The sequence below is a fragment of the Amblyraja radiata genome, unplaced genomic scaffold, assembly GCF_010909765.2.
Source record: "Amblyraja radiata isolate CabotCenter1 unplaced genomic scaffold, sAmbRad1.1.pri scaffold_763_ctg1, whole genome shotgun sequence".
Lineage (NCBI taxonomy): Eukaryota > Metazoa > Chordata > Chondrichthyes > Rajiformes > Rajidae > Amblyraja > Amblyraja radiata.
The window spans coordinates 33,757-56,510 of NW_022630774.1; the positions used below are offsets into that span (position 1 = coordinate 33,757).

The window sequence follows — 22,754 nt, forward strand, 5'->3', positions numbered from 1 at the left end:
TGGGTCAAGTTAGCCCGAAATACTAGTATGGTCTGTGTAGAGTTTTCTCCAGAGATGCTGCCTGACCCGCTGAGTTACTCCAGCACTCTGTGAAACGTCACCTATCCATGTTTTCCAGAGATGCTGCCTGACCCGCTGAGTTATGGTGCAGCAGCATCTATGGAGCTAAGGAAATAGGCAACGTTTCGGGCCGAAACCCTTCTGGAAATAGGCAACGTTTTGGGCCGAAACCCGGAAGGGTTTTCTGCCCGAAACGCTGCCTATTTCCTTGGCTCCACAGATGCTGCTGCACCCGCTGAGTTACTCCAGCACTCTGTGAAACGTCACCTATCCATGTTCTACACAGATGCTGCCTGACCCGCTGAGTTACTCCAGCACTCTGTGAAATGTCACCTATCCATGTTCTCCACAGATGCTGCCTGACCCGCTGAGTTACTCCAGCACTCTGTGAAACGTCACCTATCCACGTTCTCCACAGATGCTGCCTGACCCGCTGAGTTACTCCAGCACTCTGTGTTTTGCTGTTTTAACAGTAAAGTGAATAATTTAATGGTTATGTGTCACAGCTGAGCTGTCACTGGCTCGAGACGGACAACAGAAGCAAGCGAAGGTAGACAAAAGTGCTGGAGAAACTCAGCGGGTGCAGCAGCATCTATGGAGCGAAGGAAATAGGCAACGTTTCGGGCCGAAACCCTTCAAGCGATTGGACTGGAATTAAGAGCAGTCAAGTCACGGGATGGGTGGAATTGCAACTTTGGAATCCTTTCACTGGACCTCGTGACAATAAACTGATCTGAACACTTGATAACCACAGAAGATCGACACAAAAAGCTGGAGTAACTCAGCGGGTCAGGCAGCATCTGTGGAGTAGAAGGAATGGGCGACGTTTCGGGTCGAGACCTTCCTTCGGACATGAGAAAGGGAAATGGTGATGTGGAGAGATTTTGAACAAATGAATCAAAGATATGCAAAAAAAAGTCTGAAGAAGGGTTTCGGCCCGAAACGTTGCCTATTTCCTTCGCTCCATAGATGCTGCTGCACCCGCTGAGTTTCTCCAGCATTTTTGTCTACCTTCGATTTTCCAGCATCTGCAGTTCCTTCTTAAACACATGAAACAAGCCACTGTTGGCTGTGTGCTAGGTGAAAATGAGTTAAAGACAATGAGACTCAACAAGATGACTTTGAAGCTGGTACGACTTGGGTGGGGGAGAGATGTAGAGAGAGATACAGAACAGATGAATGAAAGATATTTCTATATCTCTCCACATCACCGTACATATCTCTCGTTTCCCTCTCCGCTGACTCAGTTTCAAGAAGGGTCTCAACCCGTTCCTTTTCTCCGGAGATGGTGCCTGTCCCGCTGAGTTACTCCAGCACTTTGTGGCGTATGTTCGGAGTAAACCAGCATCTGCAGTTCCTTCCTGCACTTTACGCACAGCTGTCCCGGGGGGTGGTACAGTTTTTAGGCGATGGTACAGTTTTTGTTCCTGCCCTCCCTCTTCCTCTCGGCCTTGCCCCTCGATGCGGGCGTGGCGCTGGCTGCGGGGACCGTCGGTCTGCGCGGCTCTCTGGCGTAGCGCCGGACGCTGCCGGCAACGGGCCGCGGGATGGGCTGCCCGAGGAAGTACCCGTCCTCTTCCGACTCCGAGGAGGATGAGGACGAAGTGGAGGAGCAGGAGGAGGAGGAGCAGCACGCCGGCTCATCACCGCAGCCAGACGCTACCGTACCCCGGGGCGAGGCGGCGCTCTGCCAAACCTCGCCCCTCCTCTGCCCGTGTCCGTGCGTGGGCTCGGCCCGGTCTAGACGGCGTTGGCCGGGACCCTCGGAGATGGTGTGGAGGGCTTCGTCGGAACACGACCTGTGGACCTTCCCCCGCGGCTGGGGGTCTCGCCGGTGCCGGTACACCTTGCGCCGCGTTTGTTCACTCATGGGCAGCTGGTGCCAGCGGGACCCCTCCGCCGGCTTGGAGACCACCGTGTCGCAGAAGGTGATCTTCTGGGGTCTGGTGTGGGTGGCCACTCGGCCCAGCGGAGACTCCTCCTGCCCGCCAAACCTCCTCCGTTGCCAATCTCCCTCGAGCTTCGCTCCTCCCTCACTGCATCCTCCCCTCCGGGAGAAAGGCTTGAGAATTCCCGCGCTGGCCTGCACTCCCGGTTCCATCCCGGGCTCCCGGTCGGAAGGCCTGAGAGATTTGGCCGCCTTGTGTTCATTCACGGATCCTCGAAACAGACAGGAAAAAAAAAAAATGTTGATTAATTTTTTTTGTGTGTTTTTTGTTGTTGTTTATTTTATTAGAAGTTAATACAGTACAAAACAGGACAGTGACACCTAATTTTAGGTGCCAACTATGTCATACCGTAATCCATTCTATGTACAACCTCTAGTTTTATGTTATGAGAAGGAAGTAAGCAAGACAAGAAAAAGAAAACAATAGAAAGGGGAAAAAGTGGAAAAATAGATGGTAGAGAGTCGAAAAACGTGAAGTGTGTATATAAAAAAAAAAAAGAAAAAAAAGAAGAAAAAAAAAAAGAAAAAGTGGAAAGTAGAAATAGAAGAGAAGGCCCCTTAAAAGAGAAATTTTCAAATCTATATTCGGAGATGTAGATCTATCCACGTCATGAACTGAAATCAGCAATCCTTATGGTACCGCTGCATCACATGATTCCAAAAAGTCGATGAAAGGAGACCAACTCCTTAAGAATTGGTCATATTTATCTATTAGTCGGAGTCTCATTTCTTCAAGGCGTGCTATGTCCATCATATTCCTAATCCACATTTTAACAGTTGGTATGGATGTATTTTTCCAAAATTTAAGTATCAATTTCTTTCCAATTATTAACCCATAATTAAAAAAAACATTTTGGTCTTTATTTAAATTGGTATCTTCTCCTATTATTCCAAATATAATCCATTCCATTTTGGGTTCTATTCTTGACTTGAAAAGCTTTGTAAATATATCAAATATATCACTCCAAAATGTATTCAACTTTGTACATCCTACAAATGAATGTGTTATATTAGCGTTTTGAAATAAACATTTATTGCATCTGGGAGAGACGTTTGGATAAAATTTATTCAACCTCGTTTTTGAATAATATAGTCTATGTAATAATTTGAATTGAATTAAATTATGTCTTGTATTAATAGAACAGTTATGTGTATTCATCAAATACTTTTCCCATCTATCCTTCGAGATCTTTATCATTAGCGATTAATTTTTTTTAAATGAGGTTTTTAAAAAATTAGATTGTTCTAAAACTTTTTTTTAAATGAGTTTGCTCTAAAACTTCCCGACTATTTTACTCCCTGCTGCAGTGTGTGTGGGTTTAACAGACATTCTCAGAAACATAAAAATAGGTGCAAGAGTAGGCCATTCGGCCCTTCGAGCCATTCAATGTGATCATGGCTTATTGAAACATATAAGATTATTAAGGGCTTGGACATGCTAGAGGCAGGAAACATGACTTGGCCTCCACTGCCCTCTGTGGCAGGGAATTCCACATATTCACAACTCTCTGGGTGAAAACGTTTTTTCTCACCTCAGTCTTAAATGGCCTCCCATTTATTCTAAGACTGTGGCCCCTGGTTCTGGACTCGCCCAACATTGGGAACATTTTTCCTGCATCTAGCTTGTCCAGTCCTTTTATAATGTTATGTGTTAAAAGGAATCCTTGGGTCTACTCATTAACATTCCATCTCTGCAATATACCCCGTTATTAGATAAGTACATCAAGAGAGCTTTGATTTTGTGGACAGGGAGTATATATATTCTCTCCGACAACTCACTGGGCTGCAAAGAGCAGGAAAGGGCGGTGCTGGCTCGAAGGGCCGAATGGCATCCACCTGCACCTATATTCTATGTTTCTATGAAAGGCCCCTCTGAGCAAAACTGCAAAGTTCCACACATGTTGTTCCTCATCCATCCCGTTGGATAACACAGTGTCCCCCTGTTCACGATGTTGAGGGAGTCCAGAACCAGGGGTCACACACAGTTTAAGAATAAGGGGTATAAGGCCATTTAGGGCTGAGTTGAGGAAAAACAGAGAGCTGTGAATCTGTGGAATTCTCTGCCACAGAAGGCAGTGGAGGCCAATTCACTGGATGTTTTCAAGAGAGAGTTGGATTTAGCTCTTTGGGCTAACGGAATCAAGGGATACTATGGGCGCTGTCTGTGCGGTGTTTGTACGTTCTCCCCGTGACCGGCGTGGGTTTTCTCCAAGATCTTCAGTTTCCTCCCACACTCCAAGGGCGTACAGGTTTGTAGGTTAATTGGCTTGGTATAAATGTAACATTGCCCCAAGTATGTGTAGGATAGTGTTAGTGTGCGGGGATCGCTGGTCGGCGTGGACTCGATGGGCCGAATGGCCTAATTCTACACCGACAACTTGTAGTGTACTCTAATCACTTAAAAAAACCTCACTTATTGCACAGAGAAATCACACTATATCGTGTGTAGTTTCTGTTTCTTCTAGAAAAAATAGTTGGTAGACAAAAGTGCTGGAGAAACTCAGCGGGTGCGGCAGCATCTATGGAGCGAAGGAAATAGGCAACGTTTCGGGCCGAAACCCTTCTTCAGACAAAATAGTTGTGTCTGAGTAGATTGGCTTTGTTTGCTTCGACAATAGACTGGTGAGTCACGCAGACCGCCGCACCCTAACCCAATCCTGGCAATCAAAGCCTGCCGTGTTGTTTCCAAGTATAAAGAACAACACAAAAGCAGCTTTGAGTCATTTTTTTGGCTGCAATTAAAGTGAACTCAATCCTGGCAATTAGCAACATGCTTCCAATTCCAGCACTAACCTGATGCACCAAACAACAGCAGCTGAGGGAAGGCCTGATAGAGGTTTATAAAATATTGGTCGGCGTGGGTGAGCGTTACGCAGCGGGTAGAGCTGCTGCCTCACAGTGCCAGAGACCCGGGTTCGATCCTGTCCTCGGCTGCTGTCTGCGCGGAGTTTGCACGTTCTCCCCGTGACCTGCGCTTCCCTCCCACACTCCAAAGCCATACAGATTTGGGGCGCACTTTGCTGCCCGTAGCGGTGACTGCGGAGGGCTCCTGAGGCCTCGACCACGGGTGAACATCGAGGAAGATGACTGACTTTGGTGCCCTTCCCTCACAGTGGGGAAACTTCTGATTCTCCCGTGTGGGGATGTTTTATGTTGAACTCTAGCGTATGTTGTGTTGTATGGTGATCACGTTTCACGTTGCCAACTGGCACATGTGACAAATAAATGTATCTTGTAGATTTGTAAATAGTCCCCAGTGTGTGTAGGATAGTGTAAGTGTGTGAGGATCGCTGGTCGGCACGGACTCGATGGGCCGAAGGGCCCCTTTCCACGGTGTATGTCTGAACATAGAGAGACACGGTGGAGCAGCAGGTAGAGCTGCTGCCTCACAGCGCCAGAGACCCGGGTTCGATCCTGACCTCAGGTGTCTGTCTGCACGGAGTTTGCACGTTCTCCCCGTGACCCGCGTGGGTTTTCTCCGGGTGCTCCGGTTTCCTCCCACACTCCAAAGACGTGCAAGTTTGTAGGTTAATTGGCTTCGGTAAAATTGTAAATTGTCCCTGGTTTGTGCAGGATAGTGTTAATGTGTGGGGATCGCTGGACAGCATGGACTCGGCGGGCCGAATGGCCTGTGTCCGCGCCGTATCTCTAAACATAGAGAGATAATTCCCACAAAACGCTGGAGTAAACCAGTGGGTCTGGCAGCATCGCTGGAGAAAAGGAATCTAGAAAGATGCTGCCTGTCCCGCTGAGTTACTCCAGCACTTTGCGTTTATCTTCAGTGTAAACCAGCATCTGCAGTTCCTTCCCACACTCTTTTCCCCCCCAAGAAATATTTTTCCAAGTGGGAGTGGCGGGGCGTAGCCTGTGGGGGGAGCCGCTGAGCACGGCCCCCCCGAGGGCTTGATTAGTGCGGGTGTCAGGGGTTATGGGGAGAAGGCAGGAGAATGGGGTTAGCAGGGAGAGATAGATCAGCCATGATGAATGGCGGCGTAGACTTGTGTGAGAAGGAACTGCAGGTGCCGGTTTAAACCAAAGATAGACACAAAATGCTGGAGTAACTCAGCGGGACAGGCAGCATCTCTGGAGAGAAGGAATGGGTGACGTTTCAGGTCGAGACACTTCTTCTGCCCGACCCACTGAGCTACTCCAGGTTTTTGTGTCTATCTTCGGTGGAGTAGGCTCGATGGGCCGAATGGCCTAATTCTGCTCCTATCGCGCATGGCCTAAAGTCCTACAGAGCTGCATCGTAACACCCTGACCCTTGTACTCGATGCCCCGACCGATGAAGGCAAGCGCATCTTTACCGCTGGAACTACTGGTGTTGCCACCTCCAGGGAGATGGTTTAAGGGCCTGTCCCACGTATGCAATTTTTTTTTCGGCGACTGCCGGTGCCCGCCATAGTCTCAGCAGGTCATTGAAAATGTTCAACATGTTGAAAATCCAGCGGAGACCAGAAAAAGGTACGACTTTTTGGGCGACTACTCACGGCCGTACAGGCATCGCCCCACGACATAGAAACATAGAAACATAGGTGCAGGAGTAGGCCATTCGGCCCTTCGAGCCTGCACCGCCATTCAATATGATCATGGCTGATCATCCAACTCGGTATCCCGTACCTGCCCTCTCTTCATACCCCCTGATCCCTTTAGCCACATCTAACTCCCTCTTAAATATAGTCAATGAGCTGTGGTCTCAACTACTTTCTGTGGCAGAGAATTCCACAGATTCACCACTCTGTGTGAAAAAAAAATTCTCATCTCAGTCCAAAAAGACTTCCCCTTATCCTTAAACTGTGACTCCTTGTTCTAGACTTCCCCAACATCGGGAACAATCTTCCTGCATCTAGCCTGTGCAACCCCTTAAGAATTTTGTAAGTTTCTATAAGATCCCCCCTCAATCTTCTAAACTCCAGCGAGTACAAGCCGAGTCTATCCAGTCTTTCTTCATATGAAAGTCCTGCCATCCCAGGACCAGTCTGGCAAGACATGTCGCCTGTATGGTCGTGAGTAGTCGCACCTTTTTCTGGTCGCCGCTGGATTGTCAACACGTTGAAAAATATCGGCGACCTGCCGCGACCATGACGTGCGCTGGCAAGTCGCCGACACTCTTTAGCGTTTAGTTTGTTACCTGTACTCTGGGCGGCTGATGATGTCTCCAGTTGGCCTCTGCCGATGAGTTGCCCCATTGACCTGCCCCTCGAACTGTGCGGTGAACTTCCCGCCCCTGGCTGCCGTTCCGGCGTGTGGTTCCCCGAACCGCCTTGGCAATCCAACCGCCGGTTGTGTTTGGTCCACGCGGCCTTAATGGAACCGTCCGAAACTGGCTGCACTTCCTGCCGCAAACAGTAGGTGTCCAACTGGTGCCTGAAGGCGGAGGTCTGATCTGGGGGAGAGGGTTCCGTCTCTCCTGCCTGCTCCAACACGTGCCCCTCACCAGACCAGGCCCCCGGTCCCTGGCTCACCTCGGTGTGGTTGTCCGTGACTTTCGCGGCAATCCCAACACCGCCTTGAAGCCAATTGAGGTTGTACGGCGTTGCTGAGGTAGCGTTGCCGTTCGAAGGATCCTGACGGCGGTCGAAGATTCCGACCGGCGGCGGGTCTTCCGGGAAGCAGCCCGCGCGCGCCGCCTCCGTCCGAGAGTCCGCCCGTCCCCCCGGCCCCGCCTGCCAGCGCTGGATCTGGACGCGACTCTCGTATCGGTCGCCGTGCGTCGCCACCGGGTCTTGGCCGCCAGGAGGTGTCTGGGCGGCGGCGACCACCAGGAGGTCCACGCCACGCACCCGACGGTCGGCGTTGGGCTCCGTGGATCGGCCGCGGCGGGGGCTGTCGGGGGTGGGACCGCCGGTCGGCTGGTCATCCGGGGGGCCGAAGGTGCCGCTCGATTCTTGAGACTGAGTGGACAGGACGGCGGAGTCGGAGGAATCGGAGGCGGCGGCTTCTTCCATCTGGCTGCAGGCGGTGGAGCAGAAGATGCGACCGTGTCTGTAGTTGAAGTCGCAACCCAGTAGCGGCTTCTTGCATTGAGCACACGAGAAGCAGCTGATGTTGGCGTGCCAATGTTGGCCGCTAAATGTAATCTGCCCATAATCTATACCTGTGGAAACACCATCAACACGCTGATGTTAACGTGATCTTACAGTTTAGTTTATTGTCACATGTACTGAGGTACAGTGAAAAGCTGTTGTTGCGTGCTATCCAGTCAGCGGAAAGACAATAAGTAAGTAAGTTTATTGGCCAAGTATTCACATACAAGGAATTTGCGTTGGTGCTCCGCCCACAAGAAAACACTAAACATTAATAATAATAAAACATTAATGATAAAACACCATTGTTCAAAGGGAGGCTACATGATTACAATCGAGCCGCCCACAGTGAAAAGATACATGATATGGTTTAGTGCCAGGCAAAGCCAGCAAAGTCCGATCAAGGATATGCTGAGGGTCATCAAAGAGGAAGATAGTAGTTCAGCGCTTCACTAGTTCAGAAAGGATCGATTCTCTTTCTCGTGACTTTCAGTCTAAGAAGGGTCTCGGCCTCAAATGTCACCAGTTCCTTCTCTGCCTCTCCCGCTGAGTTACTCCTGCATTTTGTGTCTATCTTTGGTTTAAACCAGCATCTGCAGTTCCTTCCTACACAGTGTAGCTGGGATATTGTTGGCCGGTGTGGGCAAGTTGGGCTGAAGGGCCTGTTTCCACACCGTATCGCTCTGTGACTCTGCTGTTGCCGTTTGGTACAAAGTACAAAAGCCGCTAGCAATACCATTAACCATATAACCATATAACAATTACAGCACGGAAACAGGCCATCTCGGCCCTACAAGTCCGTGCCGAACAACTTTTTTCCCTTAGTCCCACCTGCCTGCACTCATACCATAACCCTCCATTCCCTTCTCATCCATATGCCTATCCAATTTATTTTTAAATGATACCAACGAACCTGCCGCCACCACTTCCACTGGAAGCTCATTCCACACCGCTACCACTCTCTGAGTAAAGAAGTTCCCCCTCATGTTACCCCTAAACTTCTGTCCCTTAATTCTGAAGTCATGTCCTCTTGTTTGAATCTTCCCTATTCTCAAAGGGAAAAGCTTGATCACATCAACTCTGTCTATCCCTCTCATCATTTTAAAGACCTCTATCAAGTCCCCCCTTAACCTTCTGCGCTCCAGAGAATTAAGACCTAATTTATTCAACCTTTCTCTGTAACTTAGTTGTTGAAACCCAGGCAACATTCTAGTAAATCTCCTCTGTACTCTCTCTATTTTGTTGACATCTTTCCTATAATTGGGCGACCAAAGTTGTACACCATACTCCAGATTTGGTCTCACCAATGCCTTGTACAATTTTAACATTACATCCCAGCTTCTATACTCGATTACTGGACAAGAGCCTCATTGGAGACACTTGGACCATCTTTGATCGGACTTTACCGGACTTTATCTTGCACTAAGCGTTATTCATGCTATTCACTTCATCCTGTATCTGTACATTGTGGGCGGCTCGATTGGAATCATGTGTTGTCTTTCCGCTGACTGGTTAGCACGCAACAAAAGCTTTTCACTGTACCTCGGTACACGTGACAATAAACTAGACTAAAACCCAAACAAAATGCGTAAGAAGAAACTGGAGATGCTGGTTTACATATGTTCTTGGTGTGGGGGGTCATAAGTTCTAAAGTTACAGGAGCGGAATTAGGCCATTCGGCCCATCAAGTCTACTCCGCCATTCAATCATGGCTGATCTATCTCACCCTCCCAACCCCATTCTCCTGCTTTCTCCCCATGACATCTGACTCCCGCACTAATCAAGAATCTATCTATCTCTGCCTTAAATATGTCCACTGACGTGGCCTCCACAGCCGTCTGTGGCAATGAATTCTAAGGTCCTTCTGCACGAGGGACAATTTGCAATTTTCTACTGAGGCCAATTAACCGACAAACCTGGACATCGTAGGAGTGCGGGAGGAAACCGGAGCACCTGAAGAAAACCCACATGGTCACAGGGAGTGCCTACAAAGACAGCACCCGTGGTCAGGATTGAACTCGGGTCTCTGGCGCCGTGAGGCAGTGGTTCTACCCGCTGCACCACCGTGCTTGCTCATCTTGTACGGGTGAAAAGCAGAATTCATGCCGATTTTTCTTCACTCAGTCAGACAATTAGTTCTGATGGGAGATTAGGCAATCGCCTCTCACTCTCACTCTCACTCTCTCTCTCTGCACAGATGCTGCCTGACCTGCGGAGTTTCCACCTAAAATCCTCTCTTTTTATCTCGGATTTACCGGCATCTGCAGTATTTTGCTTCGGGACATTTAACACTGGGAACCTCACCCTGCCACCATTGAGGGTATCCCACAACAGGTTAAAAGTTCAAGAGCTAAGGATGATCCTGAAACACAATCAAGTTGCCCCAGTAGATCATGTTATGCCTTGATGTCTGTTTTCATAGACCATCCTTAATTGTTGGTCTCAGACTCAAGACAAGCCTATAATTATGTGTCGCAAGGAACTGCAGATGCTGGTTTAAACCGAAGATAGATACAAAGTGCTGGAGTAACTCAGCGGGTCAGACAGCATCTCTGGAGGAAAGGAATAGGTGACGTTTCAGGTCGAGACCCATCTTCAGACTGAAGAAGGGTCTCGACCTGAAACGCCACCCGTTCCTCCAGTCTGAAGAAGGTTCTCGCCGTGACACGTCACCTGACAGGGAACTGCAGGTGCTGGTTTACACCGAATATGGACACAAAACGCTGGAGTAACTCAGCGGGACAGGCAGCATCACTGGAGAGAAGGAATGGGTGACGCTTCGGGTCCAGACCCTTCTTCGACCCGAGACATCGCCCATTCCTTCTCTCCAGAGATGCTGCCTCACCCGCTGAGTTACTCCAGCGTTTTTTGTCTATCTGCAGTTCCTTCCAACGCACAAAGTGTTTGACAACCGGGTAATGAAGGTTTGGCCACCTTCCCTCCATCGATGAACTGTACACTGCAAGGGCCAGGAAGAGAGTGGGCAAGATCATCTCTGACCCCTCTCATCCTGGCCACAAACTCTTTGAATCACTTCCCTCTGGAAGGCAACACTACCCTCAAAGCTGCCGCAGCCAGACATAAAAACAGTTTTTATCCACGAGTAGTTGCTCTACTCAACAGCCAAAAATCTGTAGCCTCCCTTTGATCTGGTATTTTATTTAATTCACATGTTAATCGATAATGTTTTATTATTAATGTTTAATGTTTTATGTGTCATTCCTAACTGTCACTGTATGTCATGTTGTCACTTGTGGGCGGAGCACCAAGGCAAATTCCTTGTATGTGAATAATTGACCAATAGATACAGAAACATAGAAAATAGGTGCAGGAGTAGGCCATTCGGCCCTTCGAGCCAGCACCGCCATTCAATATGATCATGGCTGATCATCCAACTCAGTATCCTGTACCTGCCTTCTCTCCATACCCCCTGATCCCTTTAGCCACAAGGGCCACATCTAACTCCCTCTTAAATATAGCCAATGAACTGTGGCCTCAACTACCTTCTGTGGCAGAGAATTCCACAGATTCACCACTCTCTGTGTAAAAATGATTTTCTCATCTCGGTCCTAAAAGACTTCCCTCTTATCCTTAAACTGTGACCCCTAGTTCTGGACTTCCCCAACATCGGGAATAATCTTCCTGCATCTAGCCTGTCCAACCCCTTAAGAATTTTGTAAGTTTCTATAAGATCCCCCCTCAATCTTCTGAATTCCAGCGAGTACAAGCCGAGTCTATCCAGTCTTTCTTCATATGAAAGTCCTGCCATCCCAGGAGTCAGTCTGGTAAACCTTCTCTGTACTCCCTCTATGGCAAGAATGTCTTTCCTCAGATTAGCTTATTCTTATTATTGTCACTCGTGGGCGGAGCACCAAGGCAAATTCCTTGTATGTGAATACTTGGCCAATAAACTTCTTCATTCATTCATTGATTCATGAGGTGGTAGGTTTAGGCGGACATATCCTCTAGTTCCGGCAATGTTTACTCACTGATGATCTCTCGGCAGCTCTGGCAGTACTCGGCGTACAGCATCTCGAAGCATCCGCAACAGTAGGGCTGTCCCTCCTTCATGATGTACCTCTGGCCGCCGAGAACCGTCTCGCACTCGGTGCAGCTGAAGTGGTCGATGTGCCAGTACCTGCCCTCTGCCTCCGTGCACTCCTCAGACAGGATCAGCTGCAAACCCGGGCAGAGACAAACACTGGCGTTAGAAGCACAGAAACATAGACGGCAGGTGCAGGAGTAGGCCATTCGGCCCCTCGAGCCAGCACCTCCATTCACTGTTGATCATTGTTGGAAGGGGCAGCAGGCAGCATCTCCGGTGAGAAGGAATGAATCAAGTCTGAAGAAGGGTCTGGACCCGAAACGTCACCCATTGCTTCTCTCCAGAGATGCTGCCTGTCCTGCTGAGTTACTCCAGCATTTTGTGTCTATCTTCTGAATTGAAACATAGAAACGTAGATGGGCGACCGTAGGGCCCTCACATCTCTCCATCCCTTTCTCAGCTGCCCAGCCTAAAGCAGAGGGGTGTCAATGATAGCACAGACAATAGACAACAGGTGCAGGAGTAGGCCATTCGACCCTTCGAGCCAGCACCGCCATTCAATGTGATCATGGCTGATCATCCCCAATCAGTACCCCGTTCCTGCCTTCTCCCCATATCCCCTGACTCCGCTATCTTTAAGAGCCCTATCAAGCTCTCTCTTGAAAGCATCCAGAGAACCCGCCTCCTCCACCCTCTGAGGCAGACAAATTCCACAGACTCACCACTCTCTGTGAGAAAAAGTGTTTCCTCATCTCTGTTCTAAATGGCTTACCCCTTATTCTTAAATTGTGTGGCCCCTGCTTTGGACTCCCCCAACATCGGGAACATGTTTCCTGCCTCTAGCGTGTCCAAGCCCCTTAACAATCTTATATGTTTCAATAAGTGGTGTTCACACAAAGGGTGGGTGGGTGTATGGAACGAGCTGCCAGAGGAGGTATTTGAGGCTGGGACTATCCCAATGATTAAGAAACAGTTAGACAGGATAGGACAGGTTTGCAGGGATATGGGGCCAAACCCGGGTAGGTGGGACTGGCGTAGCTGGGACATTGTTGGCCGGTATGGGCAAGTTGGGCTGAAGGGCCTGTTTCCACACTGTATCACTCTATGACTGTATGAATCCTTCTAAATCCCAGAGTGTACAAGCCCAGCCGCTCCATTCCATCAACACATGGCAGTGTGAGGCTGTCCACTAACCTGGTCACACGAGGCGCAGCGCGGCTTGAAGAGGTCGGCGTGGTGCCGGCCGCAGTAGACTTTGCCGTGCTGGTGGAAGTAGATGAGGTCGACCAGGAGGTGCTGGCAGGTGTGGCAGCTGAAGCAGTGCGGGTGCCAGCAGGTGCCTCCGCCCGCCCGCTGGGCAAAGATGCCCACGTCACCGCCGCTCATGGCCAGGCCGCACTGTAGAGCGCAGGCAGAGTTAGGTACACCCGCACTGAGGAACACACCCCCCCCATCACCACCCCCTCCCTCTAAGCCCTTCCCCCATGACCCTTACCCTCTCTGTGACCCTCCCCCACTCTTGACCCTTACCCTCTCCGTGACCCTCCCCCACTCTTGACCCTTACCCTCTCCGTGACCCTTACCCTCTCCGTGACCCTTACCCTCTGTGACCCTCCCCCACTCTTGACCCTTACCCTTCCATGACCCCACCCTTCCCCCCTTGTCTGACCTTCCCCCTCTGTTGACCCTTACCCTCTCCGTGACCCTTACCCTCTGTGACCCTCCCCCACTCTTGACCCTTACCCTTCCATGACCCCACCCTTCCCCCCTCGTCTGACCTTCCCCCTCTGTTGACCCTTACCCTCTCCGTGACCCTTACCCTCCGTGACCCTCTCCCACTCTTGACTCTTACCCTCTCCGTGACCCTTACCCTTCCCCCTCGTCTGACCCTCCCCCACTCTTGACCCTTACCCTCTCCGTGACCCTTTAGCCTCCGTGACCTTCCCCCACTCTTGACTCTTCCCCCCTCGTTTGACCCTCCCCCTCTGTTGACCCTTACCCTCCCATCTGACCCTTCCCCACTCTTAGCCCTTACCCCCCCCCCCCTACTGTGACTGGCATGGTCTCGATGGGCTGAAGGGCCTGTTACTTGTATCTCTGAAGTCTAATTAAGAACTTGTCGATCTCCGCTTTAAAAACACCCGTTGACTTGGCCTCCACCGCCCTCTGTGGCAATGAAGTCCACAGATTCACCACCCTCTGACTCAAGAAATTCCTCCTCATCTCCAGTTTGAAGGGACGTCCTTTAATTCTGAGGCTGTGCCCTCTGGTCCTAGGCCAGGTGGGGAACCTTTTCATGTTGGAACGCCACATTAAGTTAGCTGTAATCTAACAAGGCCGCATGCAAGAAACTTCAATTAGATATAGGATTATCCCGTTGAATCTTTTTTTACTCTTTGGTATTTTAAATACGTTCATTTTAAGATTAAAATAAAGATAATAAAAGATGAACAAAAACATATTAATAAAAATAAAAGGATTTGTTCCACAAAATTTGGATTCATTCAAAAGGCCGCACTTAGTGGCCTAGAAGGCCGCAGGTTCCCCGCCCCTGGTCCTAGACTCTCCCACGAGCGGAAACATCCTCCCCACATCCACAGGCCCCGTGTACATAAGGATGATGCCTATGGATAGCAAGATTCTTACTGAGCTGCACATAATAATAAATAGCGCTGCAGCGAGATCCTCATCCTTGTACGCTCTATATCTCTCCACATCATCATCTGTAACTCTCATTTCCTTCTCCCCCTGACTCTCAGTCTGAAGAAGGGTCTCGACCCCAAAACTCACCCATTCCTTTCCTCCAGAGATGCTGCCTGACCCGCTGAGTTACTCCAGCGTTTTTGCAAAAACCCATCAATCTCCGCTTTAAAAAAATACCCAATGACTCTGACTCTGTGGCAATGGATTCCTCAGATTCACCACCCTCTGGCTAAAGAAATTCTCACACTCAGTCTCGAAGAGGGTCTCGACCCTAAACGTCACCTAATCCTTCACTCCAGTGATGCTGCCTGTCCCGCTGAGTTACTCCAGCATGTTGACTCTGCCATTATTGCTTGCAGCATCTGCCCTCTGATCCATGCACCTGCTAAACCCATGGTCATAAGATCATAAGTGATAGCAGTAGAATTAGGCCATTCGGCCCATCGAGTCGACTCCACCGTTCAATCTTGGATGATCTATCTCTCCCTCCGAACCCCATTCTCCTGCCTTCTCCCCGTAACCCCTGGCGCCCGCGCTTATCGCCGGAGATGTGGGGGGGGGGGGGGGCAGTATGTTTTTACACATTGTTGGGGTGAGGCCCCCAACACCGTCTGCGGCAAAGAGTTCCACCGATTCACCGCCCGGCGTCGGATTTTTCGCGGCGCGCGCCGGGAACGAGCCTCACCTTCTCGCACAGCGCTCCGGACGCGGTCAGCGGGAAGACTTGGACGATTCCTCGGCCCAGGGCCTCTCTCTTGCGCTGCCCGCTGAACAGTCGCAGTTCCATCTTCTCCTCTTCACCCAGAGACTGGCAGTACTTCTCCTGCAGGCAGAGACGGCTTCGTCAGTGGTGGAGGGGCTGCTTCATACAGTCATAGAGTGATACAGTGTGGAAACAGGCCCTTCAGCCCAACTTGCCCATACCGGCCAACATGTCCCAGCTACGCCAGTCCCACCTGCCCGCGTTTGGCCCCATATCCCTCCAAACCTGTCCTATCCTGTCTAACTGTTTCTTAAACGTTGGGATAGTCCCAGCCTCAACTACCTCCTCTGGCAGCTTGTTCCATACACCCACCACCCTTTGCATGAACACCACTTATTGAAACATACAAGATTATTAAGGGCTTGGACACGCTAGAGGCAGGAAACATCTTCCCGATGTTGGGGGAGTCCAGAACCAGGGGCCACAGTTTACGAATAAGGGGTAAGCCATTTAGAACGGAGACAGGGAAACACTTTTTCTCACAGAGAGTGGTGAGTCTGTGGAATTCTCTGCCTCTGAATTATCTGGATACTTTCAAGAGAGAGCTAGATCGGACTCTTAAAGATAGCGGAGTCAGGGGATATGGGGAGAAGGCAGGAGCGGGGTACTGATTGGGGATGATCAGCCATGATCACTTTAAATGGCGGTGCTGGCTCGAAGGGCCGAATGGCCTACTCCTGCACCTACTGTCTATTATCGTCTGAAGAAGGGTCTCGGCCCGAAACGTTGCCTATCTCCTTCGCTCCATAGATGCTGCTGCACCCGCTGAGTTTCTCCAGCTATTTTGTGTACCTTCTATAATCTATTGTCACCCTCATGTTTAGGAACAGGTGCAGATGCCGGTTTAAGAGCTCTATCTAACTCACTCATGAAAACATCCAGTGAATTGGCCTCCACTGCCTTCTGTGGCAGAGAATTCCACAGATTCACAACTCTCTGGGTGAAGGGTCTGGAGCCATTCCTTCTATCCAGAGCAGCTGCCTGTGCCGCTGAGCTGCTGAAGATGCTCCTCAGGTTAACCAGTGTTTGGTGGAGGTCATGGAACCATGGATTAGGTTGGAGGGGGGGGGGGGTGCTATAGTTCTGCGTAGCACATTGTGACACAAATGCTGGGGTAACTTGGTGGGACAGGCAGCATCTCTGGAGAGAAGGAATGGGAGACGTTTCGGGTCGAGACTTCGATGGGCCGAAGGGCCTGTTTCTGTGTCGGAAGGAACTGCAGATGCTGGTTTACAATGAAGATAGATGCAAAATGCTGGAGTAACTCAGCGGGACAGGCAGCATGTTGTTTAAGAAGGAACTGCAGATGCTGGAAAATCGAAGGTAGACACAAGTGCTGGAGAAACTCAGCGGGTGCGGCAGCATCTATGGAGCGAAGGAAATAGGCAACGTTTCGGGCCGAGACCCTTCTTCAGACTTCTCTCCAGAGATGCTGCCCGTCCCGCTGAGTTACTCCAGCATTTTGTGCGTCTATCTTCGGTGTAAACCAGCACCTGCAGTTCCTCCCGACGCAGTTCAGTTGAGCCGATTGTCACGTGTACCGAGGTACAGTGGAAAGCTTTGCAGCTGCGTGCTAACCAGTCGCAACCGGGCTGCCACGGGCTGGTCGCGGGCGCTTACGTCATTGTCGTGTGGCGGCAGCTGGTACAGGAGCTGTTTGATGCGGAATTTCTCCCCAATGCTGTTGACGTACGGAATGTTCTCCTCCGGTAAACAGCGGAAATACTGGTGAACCTGCGGGTTGAGAAAGACGGCAGTTATAAGTTCATAAGCGATAGGAGCAGAATTATGCCATAGACACAGCAACAGGCCCTTCGGCCCATCATGTCTATGTTGACCATTATGCCTATCTATACAAATCCCACTTGCCTGCATTAATTGCACCCCCCCCCCCCCCCCCACCCCCTCTACATTGCGGGCCAAAGAGCCTGTTCCTGTTCTAAGTAGCGGGGAACTGCAGATGCTGGTTTACACCGAAGATAGACACAAAGTGATGGAGTAACTCAGCGGGACAGGCAGCATCTCTGGAGAGAAGGAATGGGTGACGCTTCTGGTCGAGACTCGCTTAGGCCATTCGGCCCATCAAGTCTACCCCGCCATTCAATCACGGCTGATCTATCTCTCCCCCTCAACCACATTCTCCTGCCTTCTCCCCGTAACCCCCGACAACCGTACTTTTAAGTTTAGTTTAGAGATACAGCGCGGAAACAGGCCCTTCGGCCCACCGAGTCCGCGCCGACCAGCGATCCCCGCACACTAACTCTAATCCTACACACACTAGGGACAATGTACATTTATACCAAAGCCAATTAACCTAGAAACCTGCACGCCTTTGGAGTGTGGGAGGAAACCGGAGCACCCGGAGAAAACCCACGCTGGTCACGGGGAGAACGTGCAAACTCCGTACAGACAGCACCCGTGGTCAGGATCGAACCCGGGTCTCTACCGCTGCGCCACCATGCTGACTGGGTTGCAATAGGACACCATTGTGTTGCATTTTGTAGTACTTTTCACATTGGACTTGTTTCAATAGACAATGGCCAATAGGTGCAGGAGTAGGCCATTCGGCCCTTCGAGCCAGCACCGACATTCAATGTGATCATGGCTGATCATCCCCAATAACAGACAATCATTGTGGTTGATTGGTAGTTTCACGACCAAAACCAATCGACTGCCATTGAAGCGAGAGGGCGAGAGATTTATTTGTGATTGAGGCAGTGCAGCGTAGGTTCACGAGATTGATCCCTGGGATGGCGGGACTGTCATATGAGGAAAGATTGAAAAGACTAGGCTTGTATTCACTGGAGTTTAGAAGGATGAGGGGGAATCTTATGGAAACATATAAAATTATAAAAGGACTGGACAAGCTAGATGCAGGAAAAATGTTCCCAATGTTGGGCGAGTCCAGAACCAGGGGCCACAGTCTTAGAATAAAGGGGAGGCCATTTAAGACCGAGGTGAGAAAAAACTTTTTCACCCAGAGAGTTGTGAATGTGTGGAATTCCCTGCCACAGAGGGCAGTGGAGGTCAAATCACTGGGTGGATTTAAAAGAGAGTTAGATAAAGCTCTAGGGGCTAGTGGAGTCAAGGGATATGGGGAGAAGTGGAGATATGGGGTCCACAAACTCACTACTCACAGAGAGTGGTGAGTCTGTGGAATTCTCTGCCTCGGAGGGCGGTGGAGGCAGGTTCTCTGGATGCTTTCAAGAGAGAGCTAGATAGGGCTCTTAAAAATAGTGGAGTCAGGGGATATGGGGAGAAGGCAGGAACGGGGTACTGATTGGGGATGATCAGCCATTATCACATTGAATGGCGGTGCTGGCTCAAAGGGCCAAACGGCCAACTCCTGCACCTATTGTCTATTGTCTATAAGACAGGCACAGGTTATTGATAGGGGATGATCAGCCATGATCGCAATGAATGGCGGTGCTGGCTCGAAGGGCCGAATGTCCTCCTCCTGCACCTATTTTCTATGTTTCTATTTCCTCGAGTAACTGCTTCTCCCCACCTGCTCGGGCTTGAGTCCCGGTGGGACCCAGGCGTATTCCTCCAGAGAGCAGCCCGAGTCATTGTCAGACGGTGCGTTCTGCTGGAACTCAAAGCCCATCTTGCCGACCACCTTGGGGTTGTCTGCAGCCCTGGCAGTGAGGACAGACATGGTCCTGGCCTTTGTTCACCACAAGACCAACCTGAAACAGATCAAAGCATGTACCACGATTAGTATCATCTAATCCACATAGAATACTACAAGGGGAATTAAATCAATAATACAATATACAATCGCTTTTATTGTCATTTGAACCTCAAGTGAATTTCAAACTAAATGTGGTTTCTGCAGTCATAAAACAAGGGGGGAAAAAAAACAAGTCACCACAATTAACACAAACATCCATCACAGTGAATCTCCTCCTCACTGTGATGGAAGGCAAAGTCTTGTCTCTCCCCTGTTTTCCATTCTTCTCCTGATGTTAAAACCCCCGGCGGGCGAGTCTCGCGGCCGTTAAAACCGCGCCGGGCGATGTCAGGCCCCGCTCAGGGTCGTTTTCAACCTCACAATTCGGGCGGGAGAAGTTGCCGTTGCGGGAGCTCAGAGAAGTGGTCTCCCACCAGGGACCCGCGAGCCCCCGATGTCACCGTCCACCGGGCCGGCGGCTGGAGCCTCCGAAGCTCCGGCGTCTGGTCACAGCCGCGCGCCACCACAGCTCTCCACGCTCCGAAGCCGGCCAGCTCCACGATGGTGAGTCCGAAGGCTCCACAACTGGAGCCCCCAGGGCGTTCCGGTTGGAGACCGCTCCACGGTGCTAGGCCCCAATGACAACGGAGACCCGACAGGGAAAAGGTCAGGTCCACTCGTACAGGGAAGAGATTTAAAAGTTTCCCCCACCCCCTCACCGCCCCCCACACATACACCAGCTAAAAACAATATATAAACTACAACCAAACAGGACAAAAATAAAAATAAAGGACAGACGGACTGCAGAGGCCGCTACCGCGAGGTGCCGCCATCTTTGGCCCGCCGTGTCCGAACTGACCAGCGATTACCCCGTACACTAGCACCATCGCTCACACACACACACACACACACACACACACACACACACACACACACACACACACACACACACACACACACACACACACACACACACACACACACACACACACACACACACACACACACACACACACACACTAGGGGCCACTTATAATTTCACTGTAGCTAATCAACCTACAAACCCGTATGCCTTTGGAGTGCAGGAGCAAACTGGAGCACCCGGAGAAAAGCCATGCAGGTCACGGGGTGAACGTACAAACTCCACACAGACAGCGCTTGAGTCAAGATCGAGCCCGGGTCTCTGGTTCTTATGGTCTTATGAATATACACACACACATACATATATACATACATACATACATATGTATACATACATACATACATACATATGTATACATACATACATATGTATATACATATATATATATATATATGTATATCTATATATATATATATATATATATATATATATGCGTGTGTATATATATATATATATATATATATATATATATATATATATATATATATGTGTGTGTGTGTATATACAGTATGTGTGTGTGTGTATATGTATGTATATATATATATATATATATATATATACGTATGTGTGTGTGTGTATATATATATATATATATATATATATATATATGTGTGTGTGTGTGTGTGTGTATATTCATAAGACCATAATGCAAGCACGGCCTCACAGAATTTGTGTTTCTGTGTGTGAGTGTGTAGTGTATATATATATATGTATATGCACACACACACAAATATACACATATATATATACACACTACACACTCACACACAGAAACTCAAATTCATCAGGACCGTACAAGATGACAGAGGTTAATGGGAGATTTGATCATCGAAGTATATAAACTTATGGGAGGCGTGGAGAGGGTGGAACCTTTTGTCCCAGGATGGAAATATCAAAGAGAACTAGAAAAATTATTTTTGTGTGCAAATTTTAAAAGGAGATGTGCGGGGCATGTTTATTTTACACACACAGAGGGTGGTGGGTGCCTGGAACGCGATGCCAGGGGTGGTGGTGGAGGCAGATACGATGGTGGTGTTTTAGAGACTCTTAGACAGGCACAGGGATATGCAGGGAATGGAGGGATATGGATCCCGTGCAGGCAGATGAGACCGGTTTAACTTGGCGTCATGTCCCAGCACAGACATTGTGGGCCGAAGGGCCTGTTCCTGTGCTGTAACATTCTAAGTTCTATGTAGAATATGCTGAAGCAGGTCCCGTCCCAAAATGTCACCTATTCTTTTTCTCCCCCCCCCCCCCCGAGATGCTGCCTGACCTGCTGAGTTACTCCAGCACTTTGTGTCTATCTTCGGTTTAAACCAGCACCTGCAGTTAGTTCCTCTCACACACACATTGACTCCCCACTGAGTTACTCCAGCATTTTGAATGAACAATTCAGCGGTTTGTTTGATCTAGTCGTGTGGTACAAAAGTTACAAAGAAATCTAACAGCCGACACACCTGAAATAATGTCTTTGCCAAAACAAACATACATTGTCAAAGTGTTCAATCATTCTGTACTGTCCCAAATTATTGTTTTTTTGCGTGCAGTTTAGTTTAATTTACTTTGGAGATACAGAGTGGAAACAGGCCCTTCGGCCCACCGAGTCCCTGCCGACCAGCGATACACTAACACTATCCTACACACACACACACAATTTATACATGCACCAATTCAATTAACCTGCAGACCTGCACGTCTTTGGAGTGTGGGAGGAAACCGAAGATCTCGGAGAAAACTCACGCAGGTCACGGGGAGAACGTGCAAACGCCGCACAGACAGCACCCATGGTCGACGACAGATGGCATAATGGGCTAAGTGTTCGGCTGGCAACCGGAAGGTAGCCGGTTCGAATCCCGCTTGGAGTGCATACTGTCTTTGTGTCCTTGGGCAAGACACTTCACCCACCTTTGCCTGTGTGTGAATGTGTGTGAATGTGTGTGAGTGATTGGTGGTGGTCGGAGGGGCCGTAGGCGCAGATTGGCAGCCACGCTTCCGTCAGTCTGCCCCAGGGCAGCTGTGGCTACAGAAGTAGCTTACCACCACCGAGTGTGACTGAGGAGTGAATGAATAATGCGATGTAAAGCGCCTTGAGTATTAGAAAGACGCTATATAAATCCCATCCATTATTATTATTATGGTCCCGTAGTCGGGATCGAACCCGGGTCCCTGGCCCTGCGAGGCAGCAACTCTGCCGCTGCGCCACCGTGTTCTGCAATGTATTGCTCTTTGTAAGTAAGTGTGAACTTTACCATTCCATCTACACCTCACGCTGCCTCGGCAAGGCCAGCAGCATCATCAAGGACCAGTCTCCCCCCCTCACGGCCACTCCCTCTTCTCCCCTCTCCCATCGGGCAAGAGGTACAGAAGTGTGAAAATAACGCACGCACACCTCCAGATTCAGGGACAGTTTCTTCCCGGCTGTTTATCAGGCGACTGAACCGTCCTCTCACCAACTAGAGAGCGGTCCTGACCTCCCATCTACCTCATTGGAGACCCTCGGACTATCTTCAATCAGACTTTGCTGGCTTTTCCTTGCGCTAAGCGTTATTCCCTTTATCCTGTATCTGTACATCAATTGTGAGCATGTGTAGTCGTTCCGCAGATTGGATAACAC

At 49.7% G+C, this 22,754-nt stretch overlaps 1 protein-coding gene across 1 annotated transcript; it reads right to left on the reverse strand.

Moving 5' to 3' along the window:
- Nucleotides 1–1,307: 1,307 nt before the first annotated feature.
- Nucleotides 1,308–19,246, reverse strand: LOC116970333 (prickle planar cell polarity protein 3-like). The gene is made up of 7 exons (XM_033016999.1): nt 19,054–19,246; nt 17,166–17,279; nt 15,468–15,605; nt 13,274–13,477; nt 12,024–12,210; nt 7,140–8,105; nt 1,308–2,220 (listed from the first exon to the last, which is right to left on the reverse strand). Exons 1-7 carry the CDS (start codon nt 19,201–19,203, stop codon nt 1,463–1,465), a joined length of 2,517 nt encoding a protein of 838 aa, XP_032872890.1. The 5' UTR covers nt 19,204–19,246; the 3' UTR covers nt 1,308–1,462.
- Nucleotides 19,247–22,754: the final 3,508 nt, after the last annotated feature.

Coding starts and splice junctions, on each gene's coding strand:
- LOC116970333 (XM_033016999.1), bottom strand. CDS start 19,203: ATGTCTGTCCTCACTGCCAGGGCTGCAGACAACCCCAAGGTGGTCGGC. Junction 12,211..13,273: donor GCTGCGCCTCGTGTGACCAG/GTTAGTGGACAG, acceptor CCGGGTTTGCAG/CTGATCCTGTCTGAGGAGTG. Junction 2,221..7,139: donor ATCAGCCGCCCAGAGTACAG/GTAACAAACTAA, acceptor GTCTGTTTCGAG/GATCCGTGAATGAACACAAG.